The sequence below is a fragment of the Lampetra planeri genome, chromosome 28 (assembly GCF_965212315.1).
Source record: "Lampetra planeri chromosome 28, kcLamPlan1.2.h2, whole genome shotgun sequence".
In the NCBI taxonomy this organism is placed as follows: domain Eukaryota; kingdom Metazoa; phylum Chordata; class Hyperoartia; order Petromyzontiformes; family Petromyzontidae; genus Lampetra; species Lampetra planeri.
This window is the reverse complement of record NC_136134.1, coordinates 4,619,461-4,631,870: the sequence shown is the minus strand read 5'-3', so window position 1 is coordinate 4,631,870 and position 12,410 is coordinate 4,619,461. Positions and strand designations below refer to the sequence as shown.

General features: G+C 42.8%; 1 protein-coding gene across 2 annotated transcripts in view; it reads right to left on the bottom strand.

Annotated features, from left to right (window-relative positions):
* PLCH1 (phospholipase C eta 1) overlaps positions 1 to 12,410 on the bottom strand; it is a 344,205-nt gene that overhangs the window by 50,797 nt on the left and 280,998 nt on the right. For both annotated transcript variants that reach the window (XM_078607693.1, XM_078607694.1), the window contains exons 9-10: positions 4,671 to 4,791; positions 3,451 to 3,622 (exon numbers count right to left, since the gene is read on the bottom strand). In XM_078607693.1, coding sequence (XP_078463819.1) covers positions 3,451 to 3,622; positions 4,671 to 4,791 — 293 coding nt within the window. The remainder of the gene's footprint in view (positions 1 to 3,450; positions 3,623 to 4,670; positions 4,792 to 12,410) is intronic.

The window sequence follows — 12,410 nt, the reverse complement described above, 5'->3', positions numbered from 1 at the left end:
TAAAAAAGCTATGAAATAGATAAAAAATATATATTTAATCACTTTACCTCATCACTTTCTCTCTCATCACTTTATCGCGTGCCTTTCCTTCTCTCCCTCTCGATGCGGTGGTCGTGTAGAGTTCCAGATGCGATTGGTGGATAGCCAACATCGCGGATAGCAAGTTTGTGAATAACGAGGGAATACCGTACTCTGTGTTTTACTTTGATAACAAGTGAACACTAACGAAGCATTGGTGAACATTGGAACCGCCTCACCCTTTGCAATCGTCCACATCATTGGCAAGCGCACTTTCAAGCAGGCAGGCAGGCAAATTCACCCAGCCCAGCGTCTAGACGAAGAGAGCCTCGCTTTCCCCTTTACTTATTCCCTTCTTATTTATTTGGGCAGAGACGAGAGAGAGAAAGAAGCAATGAACTCAGCAGAGCGCTGCTTGTGTGCAACGGTGCAGTCAATCAAACGATGGCCAAATTGTAACATTATGGTCCAGCTATCAGAGGTGGGACAAAGTCATTGTTATGCAAGTCCAAGTCGAGTCGCAAGTCATCAAATTCATGACTCGAGTCTGACTCGAGTCCAAGTCACATGACTCGAGTCCACATCTCATAGGTGGGACAAAGTCATTGTTATGCAAGTCCAAGTCGAGTCGCAAGTCATCAAATTCATGACTCGAGTCTGACTCGAGTCCAAGTCACATGACTCGAGTCCACATCTCATAGGTGGGACAAAGTCATTGTTATGCAAGTCCAAGTCGAGTCGCAAGTCATCAAATTCATGACTCGAGTCTGACTCGAGTCCAAGTCACATGACTCGAGTCCACACCTCTGCCAGCTATAGACCTGAGCTTGCACGTGAATCGTGAAACAACAATAAAAAGTGGTGCTCGGAGTAAAAACACATCCCTGCTGCGGAGGGAGCTGGTAGGAACGTTGGGTTGCTCGGTCAATGGCCAGGGTCAACGGCGGTGTGGTGTATTCCGCAAATATGCCCGACTGTGAGGGCGGGCACAAGCCGGCGTGAGTAGGTTAAACGTTGAGTTTTATAAGGGCACCACGGGGTGACCAGCCCCTCCCCACCCAGCCCCACCCCCCACCCATCCCCACCCTCGCCACCCAGCCCCTCCCCACCCTCCCCACCCAGCCCCACCCTCCACACCCAGCCCCTCCCTCCCCCTCCCCACCCAGCCCCTCCCCACCCTCCCCACCCAGCCCCACCCTCCACACCCAGCCCCTCCCTCCCCCTCCCCACCCAGCCCCTCCCTGTACGACGGACGGACGGACACAATAATCCCCTGTGGGCTGGTGTAACCAGGAGGTTCCAACTAGTAAAAGAAAAACTAAGGGAATGTGGGTAAACAACAAAACGACGATTGTAGTGCTTAAAATGTCGCATTGCATTTCATGTATGTTTAGCACATGTCACATCTTCCTATTGCCCAGAGCACTGTGGGTAGAGGTGAAATTTGAGGCCACCACAACCGGGAAATCGACCACCTCCCGTGGCAAGCAAGTTAACCACATAGTTTTATTTCGATTTAAAGCTTTCGTGACTGCAGGGATTCATCTTCTTGGTTTTTTCGGTAAAGTCACGTAGAATGGAAATAATAAAATAATAAAAATAAAACATAATAAAATAATTCTCACGACGTTTCGCCCACAACGCAAGCAGCCGTCCTCAGGTGAAGAACAGGTCTGTCGATATGACAGCGTCGTGAGAATTATTTTATTATGTTTTGTTTTTATTATTTTATTATTTCCATTCTACGTGACTTTACTGAAAAAAACAAGAAGATTAACCACATAGCTCGCAAACCATGTCATGGAAATAATATTACGAAAACAACAATGACAATAGCTTTAAAAAGCACACACAAAAATCCCATCTTCTACAGATGAAGAGGCGTTCCGAAATACAAGATGCACTCCAAACTTTTTCCGGGCGTCAATAAAGTTATACAAATCCCACACACACACCTACTGGATTAGCAGCCGCACCAACCTCACAATAATAATAATACAAAGCTCCGATCCAGGTGCCTGCCTTGGCTCCTCCCACCCTCAACCAGTATATATGCAGGGACGGGTCTCTTGGAGTTTCTCTTGCTTGATACAGCAATCGTGCTGTGACGGTTCCACCTGAAGACGGAAGCTTGTGTTGCCTCCGAAACATCGTGATTTTTATTTTTATTTTACTTTTATTAATTTAAATTTTTACCTACGTGACCTTACCGAAAAAAACCTAAGAATTTGAATCCTTGCAGTCACGAAAGCTTCAAATCTAGAATGGATTAGCAGACTTTATTTATATAACTTGCTAAATACAGAGAGGGATGAGCGAGCGAAAGTGCGTCATAATCGGGAGAATACAGTGTCGTCTGTTTCCTTACTCGGCACCTTACTAACTTGTGCAGTCAAAGATGATCGTACTGAGGATGGTCTGGTATCAATGGAACTTTTAAATAATGATGAAAACCGGGAACAACCAAAAAAAACCACAGCTTACTGCAACTCACAAACATAGTTCCGCCCTAAATTTCGATTTAAAGCTTTCGTGACTGCAGGGATTCATCTTGTTGGTTCTTTGGTTAAAGTCACGTAGAATGGAAATAATAAAGTAATAAATATAAAACATAATAAAATAAATTACGTAGAAGGGAAGTAATAAAATAATAAAAATAAAACATAATAAAATAAAAAATAAAAAAATTATTTTATTTTTATATTTTATTTTATTGCTTTATTTGTATTATATTATTATTTCCATTCTACGTGACTTTACCGAAAGAACCAAGAAGATAGTTCCGCCCTCACTAGCCCAAAATGGTGTGACTGCGGCCCTTTGACCATGACGACAAAATGTAAATCGCCTACAACGGTAACAAGGACGATTAAAACACATTCGATAATTGGTTATTTTACCCTTCTGTCTGGCAACAAAACTGACACCTTTTTTTGCAAGGAGTCATGTTTGCATAGACCACAATAATGCAAACAAAAAATACAACTCTGATAATGTATACACTGTACTTGAAGTTGATTGGTTCACACCCGAGACAGCTTTCCTTAGAGCCTAGTCTCACATGGTGTTGGACCAGATGACGCCAAAAGGCGCACAACTCAAAGACAACGCACCATCAGAGTATGAGACCTCGGAGTAAGCATTTACATCATTAGAACCTCATTTGCCAGTAAAAAATATGATAATTGTTTTTTTACCCTTCTATCTGGAAACAAAACTGACACCTTTTTTTACAAGGAGTCATGTTTGCATAGACCACAATATGACTCCTTGTAAAAAAGGTGTCAGTTTTGTTGACAGATAGAAGGGTGAAAAAACAATTATCATATTTTTCACTGGCAAATGAGGTTCCAATGGTAAAAAAAACATTCGTTTAAGACTTGCAACAAAAAAAGGTGTGCGTGCGTGTGTGTTGTGGGGATGGGCGGGCACCTTGACGAGTATTTTCCCCATGAGGCTCTGTGGAGAAGGCAGCCGGCTGGGGTCACCGTCCGCCACGCGCGACAGGTCGAGCTTGTCGGCCAGGATCTCGCGCATGCACTCGGCCATCTTCTTCTGCTGCGGCACGCTGCAGTGGTTCTCTATGGACAGGATCACCGGGAACCTGCCACGTGCCAAGGTTGGGAGCGACAACGTGCGGCGGTTTCAAGGGGCGCGTCGCGGTTTAAGCCCTCTCTCTCTCCGCTTTCCGAGAGACGTCCGGACGCGAGTTGCAGGGTGCGGGTGTCACGTTCATCCCCTGCTGCATCTCGGAAACGCGCAAGCGGTTCGGCGTCAATTCTGTTCGGAGAGGCGATGCGCCGTTGTTTTTAAAGACATACTACTCACCGCAGAGGACCGAGGTGACATTAAACGAAGCTATTTGTATTTTACCAGGTCAAGCCCATTGAGCTGTAAAGCTGTTTTTCAGAAGCGACTTTGCCACAAAGTGGCTTTTCACGTGGAAATTTATAGCAGCCTATATAATGTGGAGGAAAAAAACCTGAGAACCCAGATTAAAATCCATCCGACCATGAGGATAACATGCAAACTCCAAATATACAGGCGTCAGCCTCGCCAAAAATCCACTACCACTCAGGAAATCCCAGAGGCGCTAGTAAACATCTGCCGTACTCAACGGAGCGACTGTCCCGGGCCCCACGCTTTGGGGGGCCGCGCACTTCGCCATCACAGTGTCAGATGTAATTCCTCGGGTTTATCATGGGACCTTTTTGCCAGTCTCGAAGGTATCCCATGATACAGCTGCTCACCACAAGCGATACATGGTCTGATGCGTGCATTGCAGAGGTGGGACAAAGTCATTGTTATGCAAGTCCAAGTCGAGTCGCAAGTCATCAAATTCATGACTCGAGTCTGACTCGAGTCCAAGTCACATGACTCGAGTCCACACCTCTGGTGCATTGTAGTTGTACTTGTTGCATTTTGCCATTCTCTGGTCTGACACTGGTGAGATAAGGCCATACAGACTTGATTCCTTGCAAAAAAGGTTTCTATTTGGTGTTTTAATTTCCAGAAAGGGGAAAACCAATTATTATTTTTTCCACTTCTGAATTAGTTTGAAGGTGTCGGGGAGTGGAGGGGGGGGGGCACATGGTGTGATTTGCCCCGGGCCATGCCCCCCCAACACCATGGTCGACCCTGGAGGTACTCACTGTGACTTGACGAAGGCATACTTGTTGATGATCTCGATGACATCGCGGAAGAGGATCTTTGACGTGAGCGTGTGGCCATGGTAGACAATGGGCTCTCCATCCGGTCCGTCCCAGCAGTCCACTGAGAATCAGAGTCATAATCATCTTTATTTAATCTTAATTTGGAGCTTTTGTGACTGCAGGAATTACTCTTTGGTTCTTTCGGTAAAGTCACGTATAAAGATAAAATAAGAAATTAAATACTAGCATACGACGTTTCGATTGCAACACAAGCAATCATCATCAGGTATAAATGAAATAGCAACAAAAATCTAACCAGAAAACTATAGACAGACATATAAGCAGACAGATATCACCAAGATACATAGAGAGAGAGCAACACATAGGCACACAGAGAGAGAGAACGTCTCTGTGACGAGGCCTTAAATAGAGAGAGGGGGCGGGGGCGGAGAGAGGGAGGGGGTTAGAGAACAAATTTGCATGTCAATGGGTAGGACGACGGGTGGTAAAGTACGCAAGCTTGAAAATTAGGAGAACGGGAGAGAGACACATTAAATTAAATAACCTAGCAAAATATCGAAATGTAATGTAATGCAACACAGAGAGTCGGTCAACACACAATTAACGCATAGCCTGGTCGATTACGTATTTCAAAGATTGCTAAGTTAGAATTTAAGCGTGAAAATTCCAAAGAGAGACAAAACACAAAACACGAGGTACGGAGACACACAGACAGAGCAGAACCTAAGAACAACAAAAAACAAGTGGAGACAGAAATAAGTATAACCCGTAAAAACAAAGTTTTTCACTATAAATCCTTTATATGCGTGGCGGCTAGAGTCCTCTCGTCCTCTGGCTTGAGGTGACTGCCACCTATGAGTCAGATGATTGCATTGCACCATTAAGCAATTGGTAATTAAATAGAATATTTTTGTCCTAAAAAGTGTAAAATTTTTGAAAAACATTTTCACGAACATTCATTGTCACGCACAACGAGTCTGTGTGGAAAATGTCAGCTCGATTGGATCACGGGAAGTGGGTTAAAAAACGACCGAAAGATTTGCACGGTCCTAAGCAAGCAAGCGAACTTAATATAAAGGATTTAAAAAGTACACTAAATACACAGGCAGAGAGAGAGTCAGGAGGATGAATCCGATGGGCTATGAAGCTCTTTTTCACAGATGTCCGGTATGGGTGGGTCAGCAAGTTACAACAGCAAACGATACACAAAAAACAACGATAGGAGTGCAAAATATAGAAAATGGTAAACAAGTCACTAAATATTAATAAATAATACATGCATTCATGATATAAGTCCGATTGATCAAGACACGATACAGAGGACGGTGGGAAGAGATTCAATGTGAGGTGGTGTTGCTTCATTCCTTGAATTATAGCATTAATGCGCTTGAACAATAAACCAAGCATAACTATGCACACAGTAATCGCATTACAAATATAAAGCAGTGATGATATCACAGACGCAGGATCTCTTATGCAACATTTTAATCTGCTGTACAAGCACATTTAAACTCTTTAATCGCAGCATGATCATTACGCTGAAATGTGTACGTATCAGGTCCAATGGTCTTCACTGCAATATTGATATGGGGAGCCACAATGGCGAAAAGTTAACTACCTCGCCTGATATACCAGAGGTCGTGGGTTCAATCCCAACCCTGATGCCTGTATATTTTTAGTTTGCATGTTCTCTCCATGGTCGCACGGATTTTTTCTCCGGTCCTGTCGTTTATCCCTCCACATTTAGAAACACTTATTTAGAGTATTTGAAAATCCACTTCGTTGAGGTATCATTTGTTTGTCAGGTCACTTCTGAAAAAGAGCGATATAGCTTCATGGTCCTTACCTGGTAAGAAAAAAATGTTTAATAGTTTATAGGTATGGTACAATTGATCATATGGAGGTAAAGACGCAGCCCTGCAACAGCTTTTTGCACGCAACTGCTTGCAGAAGGACCTCTCAAGAGCCCCTCTCCTCTCAAGGCTATGATGGCCCACACTTCCACACTGGATACATGTCTGAGATTAGCCGGCAGTAGCCGCACTCTACCCCACTACATGCACTCTGATGTAGCATTCACAATTCAGCCATGTTTAAAAATACATAAAAACACACGGGATATACATACGCATTATTTTTCGGATGCGTACACAAAACTTCCAGATCTTCCAAAGAACGTAACGGTTTCCAAGTCCATGAAAAACTAAGAAATTATGCTTTCATTGACAAAATCGCAGAAAGTGGTTTATTAGGGCAATTACGTGACCATGTTTGTCTCTCGATCTTGAACCCAGGGATATACTTGTGTACAAATGCATAGAACTCGTTAATGGTGTTATTGCCGCTCAGCCACTGCACACCCAATAGGAACCAGTGTAAATGATCAATGTAATGGCATCTTATTAGCCACTAATTCGCATTAAAGATATCTGCAGGGAATCGCATCTGCAGCGGACCCCTGCCATCAATACAGCTGGCTCATTGGGCACTTAGTGCGAGAGAAAGGCTCTCATCCTCATGATCTCGGATCCCACCTTTGTGGGTCTTACACTGCTCTACATTTATTATGAATTCGTAACGATCACCTGTCACTCCCAAACACATTACAGCAGAAAAATGTGTGCGCGTGTGTATGTATTATATATATACCGCGAATGCATTAGCATCAACTAAATGGACGGTTCTCTTGATCTTTAAGCATGACTTACGTACATAATGGGTCCCATACATGTGCTCAGGCTAAATTGCCATTTCTTATATAAATACTAAGCGGCGTAAAAACCTGTCAAATGTGCGTGCGATTCCACGCGGAAATTCCCACCATGCCATAGTAGACATTGAGTTGTGTGAGTGTGCTTTAGCACATTTACCGTGTGTGTGTGTGTGCGCGCGGTAGTGCAGCGGTTAGGTACAAACCCAGCGACCCGAGTTCGATTCCCGCTTACGGTCAACATCAGTGGCGAATATCTGAATCGGCCCTGGGCTTCTTTTAGGTGTGTAAACATCAGCACTGCGGAGTTGGTTTTTGGCCACACAACCCCCATCGCGTGCTATGCCGGCCTCAGAATGTGATTGTTAATGGCACTTGCCCCAACAGCCTGGTAGGTCTACACAGAGCGAGTCATTGTTGTTTGTGTGCGTGCGTGTGTGTGCGTGCGTGCACGAGAACAACGGCAGGGCCCTTTTGCGCGGTCACGAATTGGCAGGAACCTTACGTGCGTCAATGACGCGTCAAACGGAGAGAACAGACTCTGAAGTTGGAGTTCACGCACGGTGCAATGCCAATATCGCCATTGCGTGTCGATTGTTGCGACTGCGCCACGTGAACGGTGCAGCGATTGCGGGGGACGGATGCGACGACTCTTTTACGAGCTCCTCTGGCGGCGACGCAGCGATACAAAGAAACCGGCAGATGCACGGCACGGATATCGGCGCCCTCTTTTGTGATCGCTCGCCTTGCTCTCTCCGAGGACCATAAGAGGTCTGGCGTAGGTGGAATATTTTAGCGAGCGTCCGTGAATGCACCTTGCAACTCCGCGACTGTGCGTGTTGGATGATGAGTCACGGGCTTGGCCGATGGCAGCCAAACGTTTGTCACCGTCACATAATTCCCCGAGCAACTTTAAAACCGGTCTGATTTAAGCCACACACATTGTCGACAACTCCCGTGGCTTTCCCCCCCCCCCCTCTTATCCACGTAACAAAGCCATGCCGTTGCTTTTTGGACAATGAATGTAATACTTATATTCTTGGTTCTTTCGGTAAAGTCACGTAGAAGGGAAATAATAAAATAATATAAATATAAAACAGTAAAAATTATCACGACGTTTCGACTGCAACACAAGCAATCATCATCAGGTGTGAAATCCACAGCAAGAAAATTTGAAGAAAATTTGAAAAAAAATTCTTGCTATGAATTTCACACCTGATGATGATTGCTAGTGTTGCAGTCAAAACGTCGTGGGAATCGTATTGTTTTATTTTTTATATTATTTTATTATTTCCCTTCTACGTGACTTTACCGAAAGAATCAAGAATATGAATCCCTGCAGTCACGAATGCTTTAAATCAAAAGAATGTAATACTATTGCACAGGCCCTTATAATGACGACATATGCACACATAGTAATTACTGTAATTACATACGAAATAAAAAATAATTATAATAATGCTTGTAAAAAAACATCTAAAAATAGGGGAAGCGTTTTTTTATTTCAGTACCTAAAGAAATAATACTTAGATCAATCAATTGGCCTTGTATTGGTCTGCCAGGTCTTCCAAGGTTTACCTTGTTAACACAAATTCTACTGGGATACATTGATCACAAAGAGCGATTTGCTGATGGATTATACGTCACTGCATCTCGGCAATGAAACAAATACCTAAGATGTTTAAATATATATACCTTCTATATAGAGGAGGTTAATGATTTGCATGCCTCATTGATTAAATTAATTTTCAGGGTCACAATTCAAATTCAAGAATCCAATATATATTTAATTATGGTGAGTATTGCTGCATCTCGGAGCTGACAGGGTCACTTGAACCCATTACATGCAACATTTGAATAAAAAAAACATCGATTCTCACACATGCCATTCGATACATGTATTTTGAGATTAGCAATAAATATTAACGGTTAATTGACACGTAAATGCATTAATGTAATATGCACGATATTACGTGTGTACATGGAATTACAGTGATGAAATGTGTTGAAAGGAATATCTGCAGAAGAATAATTTAGAGGGAAAATAATACCCTATATGTATATACATTACTTTACAGAAAAAATTATACTTTTTCTTTATGATGTCCCTTTGCCTTATGACAAACTGGTAAATAATATTCTTAGGTTTTTTCGGTAAAGTCACGTAGATAAAAAACTTTAAATTAATAAAAGTTAAATAAAAATAAAATATAATAAAAATCACGACGTTTCGGAGGCAACACAAGCTTGACGGAAGCTTGTGTTGCCTCCGAAACGTAAAATTAATAAAATAAAAATAAAATAAAAATCACGACGTTTCGGAGGCAACACAAGCTTCCGTCAAGCTTGTGTTGCCTCTGAAACGTCGTGATTTTTGTTTTATTTTATTATTAATTTTAATTTTTCACCTACGTGACTTTACCGGAAAAAACCTAAGTTTATGAATCTTTGCAGTCACGAAAGCTTTAAATCTAGAATGGTGAAGAATAGTGTCATATACTCCTTAATTTTCACGACGTAACACTCTGGCTGGTTAGCGCTGTGGTTCGAGTGCTTGGCTCACAATGGGAAAGTTGAAAGTTAAATTCCTTGTCAAGGGCCATCCTTCCCCCTGGGTTAATAAAGTACCACTTTGATATTATTAATTCATGCGAAATGTGAGTTATTTACGACAACTAAAAAGGTGCAATTGTGAACACGGCATTGATCCTCCCATCGTGCCTTGATTTTTTACGGAAAATCACGATACTGCCTGCATAATGCACAAATGTACGGCCATGACATTATAATAAACTCAGTTTACTCTATTTTTAGATGTTTTTTTACAAGCATTATTATTATAATTTTTTTTATCTCGTATATAATTACAGTAAATACAATATGTGTAGATATGTCGTCATTATAAGGGCCTGTGCAATAGTATTACATTAATTGTCCAAAAAGTAACAGCATGGCAGTATTTTAAGCGCTCTGAGGCCTTCTGAAAATTGCGCTAAAGAAAACTGAGTTTATTATCAATGTTAACAATCCTCAGCAGGTCATAGCCATGACCGCCTACTGCCTCTGCCGTTAGCTACAGGGTCTGCATGTGGACAAGCCCTCACCTCTGTCACTGTGTGGACAATGTGGCACTGCCTAAGAGTGACAATGAACCAATTCTAACACCACGGCATTACACATTCTGTCTTTTGATGATTTTTTTCCAACGATGATGCAATGTAGAATGTGAACTGCAGGCTCAGGGCTGCCAGCGAGGGATGAGCATCATCCCAATGCTCATTTGATCAGAGAGAGAGAGGCGAACTCTTTGACGCGTTGGCTTCACGGCACGCAGCACACATGCATAACCAACTCTGCTGCAGAATTCACGAAGCAGCGGCGAGGAACGAAATCGTGGTCACTATAAAAAGGGCGCAGAGGAGAGTACGGCAAATCTCGCAGTAATTTTCGTGAAAGTACACCCAGACAATGTTGGCAGCCTGTTTGTAAGAGTTAATGGAAGCTTTTTGAGAGAAAAAAAAAACCCCGTCATGCATGTGTCCTGCTGCTCAGCAATTGGAGAGCGATTCTCAGCTGTGTCAAGTCAAGGGCAACATCACTGGGGGGGGGGGGGGGGGATGTGGAGGTGCTGGCAGTACACACGGCCTCCCATTAGATTGTATAAGTGGCACCCGCACACACTGCCTTACGCTCCCCCATGCATGCCCCAGGCGGTGTAATTAATCTGAAAGAGACATTCCTGCAGGAAGCAGCCCCCCCCATATGCAGCCAAATTAACGGATCACCTGCGTATAAACACTGGATGAGTGGCGCTTAAACACACCTGTGTATAGGGCACGTGCTGATTTAATGCACCTCTTTGTGGGGGACGGGAAGGGGGAGGGTTACAAATAGTTGTAGGCAGTACTTGTATATTCGAGATCCAGATGTCTGGTGACCGCCCCCCCCCCCCCCCCCATTCTGTAAAAGTATTATTTTTGTAAACCAATGTGTGTGAAAACAAATGAATATGCAAAGTAAAATGTTTGGGGTCAGTTAATTGCGGGTCGCAAGACATCTGAACCACCCAGTGTTATGAGCATGGGGACAATATGGAGTCATTATTGATATAGTTGGGATGAATTAACATGTTTTTTTAATGAAACAAAACATGCATAACGTGGTTGAAATAATGAACGCGAAGTTGAAGAAGTCATCATGCGTACCGTACCACGTTGTTGTTCACTCATTGACATGCTAATTTTTTCTCTGCCCCCTCCCTCTCTCCGCCCCCGCCCCCTCTCTATATTTAAGGCCCCGTCACACAGACGACCTCTCTCTTTGTGCCGATACGTGTTCTCTCTCTGTGTATCTTTGTGATATCTGTTTGCGTATATGTCTGTCTATAGTTTTCTGGTTAGATGTTTGTTGCTATTTCTTTTATACCTGATGATGATTGCTTGTGTTGCAATCGAAACGTTGTAGTATGCTATTATTTAATTTATTATTTTATCTTTAGACGTGACTTAACCGAAAGAACTAAAGAACAATATGGAGTCATTATTGATATAGTTGGGATTAATTAACATGGTTTTTTTTATGAAACAAAACATGCACAACGTGGGTGAAATTATGAAGTTGAAGAAATCATCACGACCAATGTGACTGATGCCACAATCGGTCCTTCCGTATGCTCGCTATTGCAGCTGTCGCAGTCAGCAACGAACCTCAGAGGTCTCTTCTTGCCGTGTCCCATCACGTGACTCTAGAGTGATACAATCTTTTTTTACTTCAAATGAAATCCACACGAAATGCTGAGATCCTGGGTTTAAATCTGAGCAGGCACATGTGGTTAAAATTGGTTAATTGTTAAAAACTTCATTGTCTTCAACCTGCTCGATAATTACTGCACGCAAAATCCATAACATTAATGTTGAAAAGTGATGATAATTCAGAATGTTCCGGTTTCGAGGACTGAACATTCTTTGGTTTTATTGGAATCTGATGAATGTCTCTACGGTAGTGAAATG